We start from the raw sequence: 17,477 nt of genomic DNA on the forward strand, positions 1-17,477 counted from the left end.
TGTTTTTTTCTGAAGGGGTGGGGGGGGGTTCTTCTTCTTCTTGAAGGGCCTGTAAATCCCTGCTGCCAACCAGGCGTGACCTCGCATTGCAGATGCATCATCCAACATCAAGGCCATTCAGTGGAGAGGGTACTTCCTCTCCTCCACCACCACCACCTCCTCCTCATGTCTCCTGCACAGGAATCAGCCACAGCGGCCTTTCTTTCCATAGTCAAGCCAGTTTGAAGTTGAGCCTCAAAGCAATCCGTGCACACTGGCATTTACAATGATACTATTCCCTTTCTTTCCTTTCTTTGAACAGCTTTGTGTGTTTACAGGTGTGTATAAGAACCGGGCTGAATTGGTTAGATGATTATAAATGATTTGAAGTGTTGCAGGGAACTTGATATTTTTCATACACTAACATCTTTCCATCTTTTACTCTTCTTGATTTGTTTTTCCACTATTGCAAGTTTCTCTTTTTTATCATCTGTCTAAATCATTCCAATTTCCTAGAGTAAAATTTCAGGGTATTCCATTTCCACAAACAATTATATTTTTCAGTTAGCAATATCATACCTACTGTTACCTTTCAGACCACCAGGCAATTTATTCAAGACTTCTGTTACAGAACATGTGATCATAGATAGATAGATAGATAGATAGATAGGTGGGGGTGGGTGGGTGGGTGTGTGTGTGTGTGACCCCAAAGAAAGGCCCTCATGGTTTGGACGGGGCAGTGGAAAAATATTTTAAGAAAGGGGAGAATGCTGTGAACAGGGTTTCTTGAGAAAAGGTAGTGGACGTCTTTAGGAAAGAAGAATTTACTAATGAAGAAGAAGAATAATAGATTTGGAAGAGAGAATGGGGGGGGGAGTAAGAGGCAGTCACACTGTAAGGTTAACAAATCACATTGTCCACATTCTTTAACTTTACACTTTAATCTTACCTAAATTGAATATTCCTTTGCTCAAGGATCTTTATGTTAACATTTTTCTTCTCAATTAGGATGACCACTTGACACAAGTGGGCCAATTACAATGTGGGGTCGTTAACGGCCAAGTGAAATATGGGCAGGAAAATGACCCCACCTGAACTAGAGACCGGTTCTTCTACTTGCCTGAAGTGCACGTTGACTTGCAGCTCCTGAAAAGAGGCTCTTATTTAGATCCAGCACAGGGTGGGAGGGAGGAAAGTGGGAGAGCCAGAGGTTGTTGTTTTTATTCATAATTTCCAGCGTCTCACATGCCAATGCCAATAGCAGTATTTTCTGCGGCTGTATACAAAATGACTTATTTTGACCAAATTTTCGACTGAGCAGGTGCAACCAGCTGAGTACTTGGACATGGGTAACACCGTCTCACTGTGCAGTATTCGTCCAGAGAGTAGAGAGGTAGAGAGTTATGATGCACTTTCATGTATGTGGTTGTACATGTAGAGGTAAATAAAGCATTTCTGGAGACGTTCTGGAGGTGTTTGTTGAGTATATCAAACTAATTAGCAGTGTGTTTTATTGCTTATGAAGAAACTTTGAATTTGTTAGAGGACATGTTAGTAACACAGTTTTTTCTGGCCTTGAGAAATAGGCTTTTTTTGAAAGTTCAGTTTGTCAACCATTGCACTCATAATTTTACTTATGTAGAAGTACATAAGTATTATTGAAAAAAAACTCACTCAAAGAATTAAAGGCAAATTGGACCTGTCGGCCATTATTATTGTTAAATCTTAATCTGCAATGTAACAAGTCATCAGATGACAGCTTAGAGCAGAAATGACTTATTATATTAGTCTAGAATGGCTTTGCTTTCATTCATTAGACCTAACAGGCTAGTATCTTTTATATTTTGCATTTGTGTTGCTACAGCCACTGCCAACGGCCTCTGTGGTTGTTACAATGTTGTGTGTTTATTTCACACTTTCCCTGTGAGCGGTCAGTCGTTGTCCTCACTGTCTACATGCTATCCACTTTGGAAATTGTTGCGTTTTACCCCCTGGCAATTCCCCTTTTGCCCTGAATAACGGAACTGCCGTGGCCTGCCCTTTGCCCTGACCTCCCTCATGTCCCCCACCCCCCTCTCACCCACTGGCCCCAGGACAGCGCTTCAGACCACGCTGAGCACTGCACAGAAGGGTTACCGTTTCCTGCCCCCACACACTAAACCTGTCATTCCGCCAGGCCCACAGACCAGGAATAACTACCTCCAAAACCATGCATGAGTGTTTAAACATGCCCCCAGTAGTTGTGGTCACAGTATCTGCCAGATCCTGGTAAGCACAAAATCATTTCACCAGACAAAAGTCCTACTTTTTTGTTTAAGTTCTCACAATAGCTAGTTACTAACACTGAACAAATACCCACGGGAATACAATCCCAATGCTGAAGTCACTTAAATGCCAACCATGCAGGAAATGCAGGAGTCGTGACCGGGTTGAGTTGCACTTTTACAATTATGTGTTTTGTACGTGAGGACAGTCGAGCAACATATGAATCCTGTGTTAACGACGCCATAACTACTTCCAAAGTGCTAACAACTCATACTGTCAGCAAGGAACATTCAGACATGTTGTGTCAAATGGGGTTTTCCCTCTCTCAGTCACAGCTCACAGTAAAACACAAGGTTGTCTCTGCTTTCTATCATTCTTGGAAATCCTAGAATGGATGATAAAAAATAGAGAGACAAATTAGATTTTTTAAGATCCAAATGACTAATAGGGCAAAAACTGGTTCAAGGCCTTTGCTCCACTGCCGACATGTCTGAATTGTTTCATTTATTTTAATACTTCTTGTGTGTTGTTGTCATTGCCATCCCTTACCGTGGTTGGAAAAAACAGGCAATACGAGTTTTTGGTCTGTTCCTGGTGCTAGGTGGAGTCATCAAATGATTTTAGTCTTATCCACTGAGAGCCATTATTGCCAAATTTCGAGGCAGGCATCCATAGTTATATCAAATAAATCTGACCACACTGTAGTGTGGCAAGCAACAACATACAACATGGTCTTTACTGCAGCTTTGTGACTCTCTCACAAGATAAGTCAACCATCAATACATTTGATTAATATCAACCCCCAGCATCAATACAAAATGCCATTTGTCGCCTAGGGTACTAATTTGATTAGAAGAGCTCCGGTGGGTTTTGAAATGTAGAATATTTGATTAGTTGTAGCTCGCAGACATGGCATTTTAGTGTTGGGTTTGCATGCACAAGATATTTTGATAGCTCAGTAAATGATTGATTTACAGTGGGAGTCTCCATGTGCTCTGTTGCCAGGCATGTGCACGTACAGAATGTACCATAATGCGTGTGGTTAATGTGGGCAGATATTCCAGTCTCTGTGTAGGCTAAGTTGATGAGCCCTGTCTCCTTCTGTGGCTTTTGTAATCTCTGCTCACCAGACACGTGATGTGTTTCTGCTTGAGGAATTGGCTTTTTCAAGTTAAAGACTGTCGACCATTGATTTTACTGTACATTCCTTCTTTAGTTCCCTGTGTTTTTGGTTATTTTTGTTAGACACAATTTTTGTTGATTCTTCACTAGAACTGTTAAATGTTCAGTTTAGATATGAAAGCTAGGTTAAATCTTTGTTCCAATAGAGATCATAATCCATAAAACTTTGCTTGTGATGTCATGAGAAATTATCCGAACGCTGAGTCTAAGTTACATTTTCACATTCATTTTCAAGCCTTTGACGTAATGGACAGACTAGTTGATGTCAGATCTGAATATACAGTAAAATGACATAGCTTGCCCCTAAAATCCACCTCGGCTTGATAATTTAATCAGCGTAGTGTGGCTGAGCAACTGGAAAAAGACTGGATTGGAATCTGTAGAAACCATTAACATAAAGCATCTCTGCTCCTTCCTCTCATTGGCTGCTACATGGCTTCTCTGCTCCCTGAAAAAAGAGAGTTACGGGCACCATCTTGATCCATAAAGATCAGTTCTGCAGCTTGAAGCCAGATGATATATAACTTAGATTGCTTTGCTACTGGCCAACCTGGCAGTCAGCAGACTGGGTGGGTGGATTGTCTTCAAAAAATGGCAGTGCATGTTGAAAAAAACAACCAAAAAACATACATATGCTGGTTAGGTTCATGCATCCTGGTGAAATATAAAAGAAATAGGTTCATTCAGTAAACTAAACTACATAGACATATAATTATAATATATTTCACCTTTCTAATCAAAGTTAGACAGCATCACACAGACATTAACAGGAGCAAAATTGAGATATAAAATACAGTTTTATAGAAGTAGACAGAAAAAAAGAGTGTGATGATATGAGTTTTTACTTGTAAAGGAAGAATTAGCCAAGAGGTAGGAGAACTGAGAGATCTAGGAAGGTTCTATATCACCAGGAGATAACCGCTCCACTCAATTACCTGCATCATAAATACTGATATGAGCTAATTTGAAGTGGCATCAAAGACCAGAACATTTTCACAAACTAAATTGTATCCCTTTAGCAGTTCTAGCAAGTCTCCTTTGATGTATTCAAAGACTGGATGTCATAAAGTTGTTGAATGTTGATATGTGGCAGCGACCTGAACGTGTGGATGGAAGAATGATTATTTTCATATTTAATCAGAAATGGAAAATAATTAAATGTTCAGGTTGAGCTGTTTCTTCCACATTTGAGAAAATTAAGTAATTTTAGGGTACAAATTGAGCTCTAATTTGTGTAAACAAAATGGTTACAGAACTGAGTAAAGAACTTTTTATGGTTGTGCGTAGAATTGACTGCGTACCCTCGCAGACCCCTCTGTGTCTACGCCTGACCCTAAGCTGTAGCCTGACGTGCACCTCTCAGAAAAGGTAACACTGTGGCTTGGTGGCATTGCATTTCCCCTGACTCATTTCCGGGTTCTCCTTCTCCTTAAACATGTAATCTAGGAGAGGGTTAACTTTTCTCCCCTTGGTCAGAAAACACAGGTGAGAGACCCTTTGTTTCTCCCACCATGACTCTAGAGTCTGTACTCACTCCAAAGCTAATCACCATCACTCTCTCACTTCTCCCTTGTTCTATCACTCACTCCCCTCTCACACACAAATGCGCGCGCGCGCGCACACACACACACCGGTTTGACGCACACCACAGCGCACAAGTATAAACATCAGGCTACTTATGTAGGCTATGGAGAAAGCTCTGCGTTGAGCCTCCGCAGAACCATTAAAAAGGCCTTATGTGTCAAGTTCTCAGGGGACTTTACTTTATTTCTGCCCAAACTCAAAAGAGCCCTTGGCCATCAACAGGGTTAAATGGAATCAACTCAAACGGCTTCTTCTTTAATCTTCCTTCTTTGCTTTATTTAGTTTATTTCCCGTGTTCAGTTAGGATTTTTTGTTAGTTAGATAAGGCTTAGACTAATGCAGGTTTAGTGAGGTTTGACATTGTTTAAAGATGAACATGACATGCAGAGTCTGAGATGTCCTTAAATTGGAATGGTACAGGTCGTTAACCTTTTTGAGTCGTGTATCACGTGGTTGCGTCAGAGGAGAAGCCAGACTACTGCATCTTATTGAAGATGAAAACCGTTGTATGTGTGTGCGCCTTTGTGTCCATGTAAGACAAATATCCACAGAGAGTAACAAACGGTTAACTTTAAATGTCTTAAAATATGGCATCTGTTAGCTTTGGCAACAAAAAGTCAAAGTCAGTGTGGATGGTATGTATTTCTAGAAATTGCAGTTTGGGCCTGGTTTGTAATGAACCTATCCTGAAAATCAGCATGTGTACTTGACTTTGAGTTGTCTGTACTTGGAGTGTAGGAGCCATGTGTAGGCTGCCTGTCCGCTCTAGACAGGTCGGGGTTTGGATTAGGATTTGAGTGGGAGGTGTTTTTGCAGAATCGGATGAATGGCTTCTTGTGCAAACCTGGGTGGGAAGGGCCAATATGGATTGGCCTTTTTACCTCGGCAACCCCATCAGCTGGTAATTGGCACCATATGTCAAGCAGATGGACCTCTCTATAACGTGCACTTCTAAGTTCAGTCCTCACCCACATGAGCCTGCAGAATGGTTGACCTTCAGCACTTGTCTGCCACCATTCAGGGATTAAACTGTGGTACTCTATCCAAAATCCATGTGCCAAATTTGCTTTATGTATATGTTTTTTTTTTTTTATATCAGTTTAATTCAATCATTTAACAATCTAAATGACTAGAAAAAAACCTATAGTTTGTGATTAGAAAATAAATCAAGTTTACAGGATACAGTGGTAGCTACAATTTGTGCTGATGTTTATAGTTAAGAAGACGTTTAATGTCTTCATACACCCAAAAGTTATCCTGCCATGAAATAACGACAAAAAAAGTCTTTATACAAAATTTTATTTTCATTTTCAGTAGTTTGTATTTGAAATCCAAAAAAAAGAAGTGCCAGATTTAACAAAGGACAACAAATCATTTTAACACCAGTTGGCATATTCATTTTCTATATTCACCCAATCACTTTTCAAACCATCTGTTTTTTGTTGCTAGGTTTTTAGTGTACGGGGCAAAATGAAAATCGGGACAATGGGATGTCAATTCTTGTCACACACTCGAAAAACCGCCAGACATGGATTGAAAGTTCCAGTGCCCTCAAACCCCTGCTAAGCAAAATGTCAGGGTCATTCAATCGCTAGATAGGTAGATAGATAGATAGATAGATAGATAGTGTGTGAGAGAGTGAGGGTGATTTTGGACTTTAAATACTGTATAACTTTTTGTAGGACATATGATTTCCAACATGTGGAACACAATAAAACCAAACCTTATGACACTCTGTATCCCTGTTTATACAAGGTATGGGACAGAGAGTATGTCTCATAAGTGGCAGTGTTTATCTCATGCTCTTTGGATGCTTTTATATAGACCTTAGTGGTCCCCTAATACCATATCAGGCTCTTTCCAAAAATTCAACCTTGGTGCAGAATTACACCGACTACAGCCAGTCCCACAATGACCTTTCCTTAGGATGTGCCATTTGTGAGTCTGTAGCTTTTGATGAGGAGAGGTGGGGGAGCCAGGTGGAGGCTGGGGGTGTGACTTTGACCAACTGCCACTTTGCTCGTTTGAAAGCCATGATGTCTCTTTCTCTCATGGGTGGGCCAAATTCTTTGGGCTGGCAAAGAAGAGAAAGGGAAGGTAACGTTGCCCTTTATGACTTCATAAGGGGCAAGATTCCAGAGCGGCCCATTTGAGCTTTAATTTTCTCAAAGGCAGAGCAGGATACCCAGGGCTCGGTTTACACCTAGTGTCATTTCTAGCCACTGGGGAACTATAGGCAGACTGGGGGAACGCATATTAATGTTAAATAACCTCATAAAGTGACATTTTCATGCCATGGGACCTTTAATACACCTACACCTTGAACTTTTGCCTGAACTTGGTCTGACACATTTGAATATAATGGCAGAGACTGAAACCGTTGCCTGAGGTAGTATTACTTACAGCCCATTTTATTTTGTTTCTGCAAATTACATTTCCGTTTGGAAAATGCAAATAAAATCAATTTTTGTTTAATGGAGATTGTTACATAGAATTAAAGCTTTGATTGTCTGAAGTACTTTTACCTCAAAAAAGGAAATCCAATGTACTGTAGTTTACATCAGCCCTTCTCTTACCTATAAACAAGAAACTAGTTTTGCTGTACATATATTTATATTTACGTTAACAAATGTAAGCATTTAAACTAATAGTTTGAGATTATAGGCACTTTTTCGCTTTCTTACAGAGGTAGATACCACTCATGTCTATGTGCTACATATAATGCTAGAGGCGATGAGATTAGTTTAGCATAAAGACAGGCACCTGGCTCTGCCCAATATTAACAAAATTGACCAGCCAGCATCTCTAAAGATAACAAAATGACATATTCCATCCATGTAAAAAAAAAAAAAAAAAAAAAAAAAGAGGTCCTGCTCCTAGAAGAAATAATCCAGCACTTTTGGCTTCAGACTGTTTTATGTACATATCAACAAATGATATGTAACATGTGAATTACTGAACTTTACAGGTGTTATTATGCAACATATGTTTACCCTTAGACAGATCCAGGCTAGCAGTTTTTTTTCTGTTTTAGACTTTTTGCTAAGCTAGTCATCTTTATATTGAAGGATACATATGACGTTTTTAAATTTTTCCAGTTATGCATTTAACAGAAAGCTGTCACTACTCTCCTTAGTTTTTGTACAGTGACGGCATCAGCTTCTTTTAAACCACTTCTCTCACTTTCACCTTGTCCTTGCTTGGAGCTATGCTCAGCCAACCAGCATTCCTTCACTCTCTCAACAATGGTATGTGGTCTGTGCTTGGCCAGCTTCCCATCTCACTCAGGGACGAGCAGAGCTGAGGACGTTCATCACCACATCTCCGCGGTTGGCTGAATTATGGCTTTCACCTTTGATAGCAAGCCAGAAATGACCAGTCCCCTCTTTTGTTGTTAAAGGCCAGGTGATATAAGAGGATGCTGTAGTTCCCACTTTGATTTTCATCTTAATATGGCAAGTCATGTATTGTTTTATATATATTTTTTTTTTACTTTGTCAAAAGTGGATGATTATTATCAGCACAGTACAGCATTGTCCCTGAAATGAAAAAAACAATTCACTCACATCCAGAGTCTCTTTTTTACATGAAATGGAAGAAAGTTAAACATCTTTCCAAAGATTTCTGAGAGTACACAAGTCCGCTGTATAGAACATCTGGCTCAGACCGATGGCAGCATCTGCAGAATTAGGGTTCTGCAGATTGTAGAGGTGTGAATTATGTAATCTTTTCGTGTGTGTGTGTGTGTGTGAGTGTGTGTGTTTGTGTGAGAGAGAGAGAGTTTGTGTGTGCGTGTGTTTTTATGAACTCTGTATGTGCACCAATGGCCGCCAGGCTTTGGCACTGTGAATTTTGAGGCTAAGAGATGAAATGCAGAAAGCCTCCTGGGGTAGCAAGGCACACAGGGTGATAGGGTTCACCAGTGTTCACCTGCTCTGCCACTGTAATTGATGTAAACTGAGAAATATTACAGAAAGTGAGACGTGTATGCTTCCTTTTTGCTTCTGTGTTCTGGGAGAGTTGATAGACAACAGACAGCACATCCATTGTTTGCATAGGTGTAGTTTCTCCTCCGCTCTGCTGCAGATCCTTGGAAAACTGGGATCCAACCACGGCTGTTTGGGAACGGACAGGAAACCCCACACATTCCCCCTCTCTTTTGTTGCGTCATTCTGCTCTGGAATGATCATATTATGGTGCACTGTGCACATTTCAAATTACCCTGACTGCTAGCCCACCAACTTAGTAAACTTTCATTATTCTCTGTGCAGCCCCGACAACGTATTTAATATGCTTTCCTCATATGCTGCAAACTGTACCTGTTTTAGCCATCCAAAACAGTCAGCCAGGCAGTCAAAATGCTCATTACGATGCAGACAGCAACCTGCTGCTAAGAGCGTGTCTGAAGAACCGCTAACAGTTCATTGAGCCACACCTGGCCCCCTTGGCTTGTTACTTTTTCTTAACTCCAATTGACATGTTATCCAATCTTGCACACCTCACATTCTGCCACACAGCTGGATGGCAGCTCTTTTTACATGATGCCTGGAACTGCTCAAGGCTCTAAGCAATCAGAAAAAAGACAACAACAAAAAAAGGGAAAACATCTTCACACTGACTCGCCACACGGATGAAAGCCTGTCTGCATTTACCTCAGTGCTGCTCACAGCCCGTAATTGAAGACCAACCTCAATTACCGGCCTTACTTTGTGAGAAGGGGCCTCTTATTTGATGTTAGAGAGCTGCTTCATTGCTGCACTCCGGCTTTGTTTGGTTACAAATTACCTTGTGTCCAAGATTGGCTTGCAAAGACTATGTGCCTTCTTCCTCTTATGATGTAGTCCTGTGAGACAACTATTATCTTGTCTCTTGAATAACAATCAAAGGGATTATAGGATTATCTCATACATTGGATAATTGCAAAGTTCTGCTGACTATAAGGTTTTACCATAAAAATTCAAATTATATTTAGTAATAATCATGAGATTAACCATGTAACAATAGTGTTTGTTTATTGATAAGAACAGTGATGTTAAAGGGTGGGAGTAAACAACTGTTGTAAATACTAGGTTGACAATTTTGGTAGATGGCTTATCGACTGAAATCCTTTCAAATATCAAAACTGCTATCTGCCGGTGGGTTTCTTCAGCAAAAAAGAGGGGATTGCATTCATTTACTTATGTTTTCCAAGATTATTCCAAAAACAGTTTGAAGTTGCCTATGCAAAAGTCACTTTGTCTTGCTAGTCACATAACCGTGATCACCCATGTTGTTTAAATGACTAGGAATTGGAAGGTCTTTTAAGGCTGATCTAGAGGGTGGTTCTGTTATCTGGTACAAGGTAAGTACAGGCATTTATGAGCAGGATAGTTGTAATTCATAACATGTGATTTCATCACGTTTATGTGTACTGCATACCTATACTTAGATGGGTTCATACAAGGTACATTACCATGTAAACCTGCATTTAGCAATTCTTTTAATGTTAACTGTGGATCAAATGACTGTTTAACCCAACTCTGCATCTTTAAACAGCTTTTAGTCTCTTTTAGCTCATTGTTTTGGTTTTCTGGCATGTAGACCGTATGTTTGAGTCGATCTGGCTCTTCTCAAAACGGATATTAAACTGCAAGCAGCTATTTCTGGCAAACAAGTTTAAAGAAGAGAGTATAATACCAGCTTTTAGTCTCTTTTAGTTCATTGTTTTGGTTGTCTGGCGTATAGGCCGTATGTTTGAGTCTATCTGGCTCTCCTTAACACCGATATTAAACTGCAAGCAGCTATATCTGGCAAACAAGTTAAAAGAAGAGAATATAACACCTGCCCGGCAAAGAAGTGATGTAACACTAGAAAGATAGTATGTCTTTTTGAGAGTATTTGCGTTGCAGTAACTCGTCTTGAATGCTTTAGGTGTGATTTTACATTAAGTTGTATAACTTCTAAGGTTTGATCTACTAATTGCTATGGTTGTTGCTTTTTACTAGCATGTGGTTGGAGGAAAGAAAGTGACAATGTGATTTGGTTGCTTAGAGCTTCCTTTCTTGCTGTCTTGGTGTTTTTGTGTGTGTGTATTTTAACAGATTAGTGAAAGCTGTTCATGCGTGGCTCACAATATGTGATTGCTTCTGTGTCTGCACTTTAGAGGACGCATACCCTCTGTTGGTGCAGCTCAAGGCCTGGGGGAGAACAAGAGACAATGTTATGTTGGTGCTAAGCGGAAATAAGGCCCATGCAGACGGGGCCATTGAAGGTATTTTGGAGAAACCCAGTGCAGGAATGAGAATGGTATACAAGCTGATAGCAATTCAGATTGGTGGTGTACTTCACTACACGTCTCATTGTATGATTAAATAATAACAAAAATTAGTGATTAATTGTGTTACACAATATGACGTATAAATGTTGTGTGTTTACGTCCATGCAACAGAACAAAGGAATAACAACACTAAAATTGAGTATTTTTGTTCATTAGCAGGATCAGCACTTCCGTGATGTACGGTGGAGAGAGAGATGGCATCTAGGCATCACAATTGTGACTTTCCTGTGAATTAAATTAATTATTAAATTAAATGGAACAAATTTGGCCCTCTCTTGCCTAATCATTTGTGTCCTTGGTGAACATCAGTGCTAAAAGAAATTGATTTTGTTGTGCCGACTTAATAAATAAATATATATATATATAATAAAATAGAGCTTTGTTTACCTCTTTTCTCAGATCAAAAGTGGTAAGACTGAGAAGGAGTGTCAGCGGCTGCTTCTGAGGAGCTTGCAGTACCTGGAGCGCTACATTTACCTCATCCTCTTCAACACATACCTGCATCTAGAGAAGAAAGACTCCTGGCAGCGTTCCTTCACCCACTGGATGGAACAGGTACAGGACTTCTTTCTATTCTATTCCATCTTTTCTCTATTCTATCTCACATTGATTTTCATATACATCTGCATTTTATATACATTAGTGTTGCTTTGCCAGACCTTCCTCCACAGCGTTGCAAAGGAGGGTCTGGCTAGTCCACAAAGCATTGCGGGTAGGAAGAAAAGCTCTGGTTTATTGGCACCAATCACAATCATCATGGGCGGCACTAAGCACTGCATGGAGCCCTAACGCGGCTACAAAATAGCCTCCGGAAGAAACTTGTTTTGGTAGAACGTGTGTATGTTCAAAAGTTGTTTTAGTCTTGCAACAGAAAACTCAGATTGTACGGATAGTCTAGCTAGCTGTCTGGATTTACCTTGCAGAAATTAGCCATAGTCCTCATAAATCCACCGGAGTTTATAATTCCAACACAAAGGACGCGTTATGTAACAGAAATTAGGCTGAAAATAAGGAAATACGGCAGATTTTTTGGCGCAAACAGGGGAATCCCAGAAGTGGAATGTTGAGGATATATATATATATATATATATATGTGTAATGCCTTCCATTCAACCCCTAAATTACTTAAACATTTACTGGTAATCCCAGTTTTATCAAATTGTGGCAGGGTAACACAGCTTTAATTCCTCACAATGCTAAGTGTCAATAGCTTAACAGAAGAAAAACACGGGGGGAACAGGGAGTAAGGGACAGTGTCTTTTCTTTTTTTTCTCTCCACACTCACAGTTTGGTAACCAAGTCACTTCACAATGTGCCCAAAATTTTATTTGGACTTTCCTCCTGGAATTTACAAGCTGGTTCTGGTTCTTTTGTGGCCTGGTTCTTCACACACTGAACTTCATAATGTCTTGGCTCTGTGATTTTGTTGGTACATTAATCGTTTAGCCAGCTGTGCCCCTACAGTAAAGTGGATAATTTATGTGCATTCCAAACAAATGAGTAGTCTGTAAGTGACACACACACACACTCACACACACACACACACACACACACACACATACACACACAATTAAAAATGTACGTTGCAATGTGTTAAACTCACATGGTGGTTAAAAAAATAAGCAGTTTGACAGATTGACCAAACACATTTAGTCTGATCAGCACCACACATGTGAATTTAAAATGTAACTAAAAATATTTTTTCTGCGTTAAATGGTTTTGTTTACATGTCTTTGCATTTGGTTTTGATTAAAATGTGTTTTCTGTTTTGTTGTTATCCCAGCTTTAGCACAGAGGCACAGCAAAAAAAACACAGCCAAAAGCCTTGAATGTCTAAAACTCATTGGATGAAAATATCTTCCTTCTTTGTCCTTATCGAGATGGAATGAACTCAACAGCTGAATTCCAAAATAGTCTGGAACAATAGCTATGAAAACAATTGTCACAGAAATATGCACGGTCAATCAGGGCATATTCTTCCTGTTATGAATAGCAAATATATGTGGTGCATCAGGGTGACTCTAATGGCTCAGTTATGCCATGAGAAAATACTCATTAACACACAGGGAACAGGAACGCTCTACTGTAGAGCAGGCAACAGAAAAAATGTCATTACATAGTATTGTAATGTCATTCTCACTTTATTTCTGTGTTTTATCATTAAGGTAAACTTTTTTTTTTTTTAGAAAACAATAAACCAATACAATAGCTGGCCAGACAACTTAACAATGAGCCGAAAATGATTATAAAGCTCTGTAAACCGAAGAGAGCTGCAGATTCAAGTGATTTTCTGTAGGTTCACTACTATGGGCCATGTCTTTCATATTGTTATAAAATATTGATTATAGCCAAATGCCAATACCCAAAACTACCACACTCCATTGTTACACATCTGAAAAAGTAATTTCATTGATTTGGTTTGAAACTTTAGCAAATAGTGGGCCGATTAAATATGATAATTTTTTTAATACTCTGTCCTTTCATACGTTTACGTTTTTTTTCTCCATAAGCAGTGTATAGTCTATCCAACTTTTAGGTGCTGTTTTTGAAGACCTTATTTTAATAAATTATACAGTTTATTGTAAAAATATTTCTAAGCCTAAACGACCATGATAGCCATGTTTTATAAATGCGTATATATCATTATAGGCAATTCAGTTTAATTGGCTGCTAAGTGTAAATAATAATCAAAACTACCCGTCTGTTAAATTGCCCCTTCAAACCTCAGTGGTTAAAGCAGTGTCCACAGGTGTCTTCTGATGCACTTTTGACTCCCAGCTTCTGGCTATCTATTCAAACACCTGGGGCCATGTCAGAGCTGGATGACAATCACGTCCTTTAGATGTGCCTCTGCAGTCTGTCCTCACCCCCTGGCCACTGGGAAGGTCTGGAGGGAAACAGGTGAGCAAGCCGGCATATCAGAGCCATTCATCAACTGCACAGAGAGCATCATTCAGACGGCACAACAATATATCGCATAAGCCAATTTTCAGGATATGTAAGGCCTGACCGTTATCTCCAGGGCATTAAAGCTACACCTGCTTCAAACCACTGTGATTCCTCTCTGAAATGACAGAGTTGTGCTATTAATGTGAGACGTTACAATAAATACTCAAAAAAGATGCAAAGTTACTGTCAACCAAAATCAACACTTCCTGATACAAAACTTTTAATATGAAAATTCTAGAGGGGGGTTGAGTTTCATTCATGGTAGTTAGGGCTGCAAGATATGAGCAGGATACATGATATGTAATGTTGAATATCGTAATAAGGATATTACTTGCAATAATCAAACCAATATAAAAGTGTGCTTGATTCTGCCTTTCTGCTGCTTTCAGTATTCTGCTAAAATCAACAAAATGCTTGTTAAATTTAAAAGAAGTGAAAATAAATCATTTTCAAAATGTTAGTATTGAACAATGAATGGAATATAAAAGGCATCACACAAAATAACAGGCTACATTTTCAAGTGCAGTTTCCTACTGATATTTTTTTCAAATAACAAAAAAACCTCTCTTTCGCGTTATGTCGCAGCCTTGCGCAAAAATCTTTATTGCGTCAGTTGATATTGCGATGACAACAAAAAGTGATACATTATGCAGCCCGGCCACATACTACTGCTGATCAGACAATCATTATCGTCCACAGTCACAGAGTACATTGTTTATGTGCTGAAACCTCTATGAAGAGGTCATCAGAATAGCAGCACTGTCCTACATATGGTCTAAAGTCACTTTGAACGGCGCTGCTGAATGAATCAGATCCCATTGACTTGATGACTGGACACCCAACAGCATGATCAGTGTGACTGTGACGTGTCTCCGCTTGTAGCAAACAAACTAAGTTAGATGCTGTTTATCTTCTGAATGTCAGTGGAAGGGGGTTTGAACTTGCAGCACTGACCTCATTAGCAATTTGTTACTGTAAACTTTATGCTTCATACATTTACAGTATGTGAAAGGTTAAAGAAATCTGAGTCACTCTAAGTGGTACTGATTTGAAAACACCTTTACGATTTAATGGCTATATTAAGTCATAAAAATAGCCATTTACAGTATGCGGTTGAAAATGAGAGTATAGTAGGAGACGGGTGAGTGGGATGACATTTAACCAAAGTCCCTGGCTTTGATTCAATCATGGCATAAACCCTAAAGCAGAAACCTGCTGTGAGTATATATCTCTATTTCTATCAACATGTTTTCTTTCTAAAGAAACTTCCTCAACCTGTCACATTGTTTGCTTGACAGGAGTTCTACAATTTGAACCAGTCCAATTCTGCGATGGGAGACGTTCACTGTGGAAACCATTCTCTTTTGCATTAGGATTACGTGTCCTTTTTAAAGAAGTCTTTGTTCTGATTGATTTCTGTGAGAGACTTACAGAATATACCACAAAAGATGTCAGCTGTGACAGAAAGACACAAGTTGTGAAATTGAACATCTAAATAGCTTGCGTTGTTTTTTGTTTGTTAGCTGTTCACTGTGATGGTTATGGGCCGTGTTGTCTCCACTGTGTCCTTCATATCTTTAGTCTTCACTTGTTGAAGTGAAGATCACAAATCATTCTCACACCGTTGTCAAAATTCAAACTACGGTACAGTACAACAGACTTTAAATCAGGTCAGCTCACAGAGTGTTCTTCCAAAAATGAAAACCAATTAGACTTTGAAATACTTCTTCCAGGACTAATTTTGTGTTTAAAGAACATGTGATTAAAAAGAGTAATCTCTAAAATAAATAGTCAAACATAAATATGGTTCAGGTCTGTCTGTCATTTTTTTTTTTCTTTTTTTTAGCCCGTCACCATCAGTATTGTGATGTGTTCACTGGCCCAGTTGCAGCAGAATCTGGCAGCGGCTCAACCAATGTAACCCAACCAACCCAAAGGCATAAATCATTAGCCTATCACCAGTGACCGTGGCAGGATCATTAATGGCAATTGCAACGCCAGAGGCATCGGTCATATCCAGCACCAGTCATACATTAGAGGCCATGGGTTACACAACTGTGTGCGTGTGTGTGTGTGTGTGAGAGATGCGGCCTCTGATTCTCTGATTTGGTCTTGATGCTTCTGTTCAGTCAGATTGTTTGAACACAGAAACATGGTTTTGTGTTGTTTCACTGCAAGATCAAAACGATCCGGCAGTACATATTCAGTACACATTTGAAGTTTACTGCCACATTGTATGCACATTGGACAAATATTGTCCTTAGCATCATTACCCGATGTTGCCTCGTGGGCATGCATTGAGATCAGAGCAGAAACATCAGAGGAGTTATTGGAATTGAAATCCATGTTTGCTAATCCAAAACATGGCCCTTTACACAATGGCAGGACTTGTGTACAGTGCATACCATGGATGCCTGCAGGAGAGGTACCCTATCAGTCACTCCAGCTGTTTTGATGTGTGGCACAGAGGCCTCCCTGTCCCCCTACACAGGCCCGGTATGTGCAGCCTTTGAGATAGCCGACTGTGGGAAAGACCAGCGCCTCCTTGTGCGCTGCCTCTCCTCAGCCGCCCCAGCCGCCAAACGAGTATTGGCATTTGTGATCTCTTCAATGCAGCATGAAAAGCATCGCCCCACGCTCTGCTTACTGTCACACATAAAGCTTGTCACCGCACACCAACAGCTTCAGGGCCGTAGTATGTGTGTTTGGGGATTGTTGGATTGTTGGTGAGGTTTAAAGGAATACTCCTGAAAATCAGTTGTGAAATTGTATCATAGTATTCACTGTTGATCCAGAGGGTTGTTTTAACAGAAAATCACTACTTTCTGCAGAGCTTTGGAACTACGAGATGGCATCTAATGGAAGTGATTTATTTACGTCTGTGGTGAAGAATCTATGTTTGAAATATGCTGAACATAAAGATGTGGATTTGAGTGGTGTGAGAAGTCTGCCGTCCGCTGCGAAGGGGGGGAAAGATCCTCTGCAAACGTCACTTTAGAGAGGGATTCAGTATTTCATTCACAAAAGACAGCTTTTTGGTGCAAGTATTTAAAAAAAAAAAAAGAAGAAGAATCAACCTCCCCAGCATTCTCTTTTTTTACTCTTTGAGGTTTCTGTCTCATGCACTATTTAGACAGCTGGGCTGTGGAGTAGATGAGTCAGTTTAAGTATGCTGGCTAATATCACAAATCCAATGTCCTTT

At 39.8% G+C, this 17,477-nt stretch overlaps 1 protein-coding gene across 6 annotated transcripts in view; it reads left to right on the forward strand.

Moving 5' to 3' along the window:
• Window positions 1-17,477, forward strand: part of pald1a (phosphatase domain containing paladin 1a) — a 47,162-nt gene that overhangs the window by 26,208 nt on the left and 3,477 nt on the right. For all 6 annotated transcript variants that reach the window (XM_034860459.1, XM_034860462.1, XM_034860460.1 and 3 more), the window contains one exon: window positions 11,726-11,881. In XM_034860459.1, coding sequence (XP_034716350.1) covers window positions 11,726-11,881 — 156 coding nt within the window. The remainder of the gene's footprint in view (window positions 1-11,725; window positions 11,882-17,477) is intronic.

This window comes from Etheostoma cragini, chromosome 21, assembly GCF_013103735.1.
Source record: "Etheostoma cragini isolate CJK2018 chromosome 21, CSU_Ecrag_1.0, whole genome shotgun sequence".
Lineage (NCBI taxonomy): Eukaryota > Metazoa > Chordata > Actinopteri > Perciformes > Percidae > Etheostoma > Etheostoma cragini.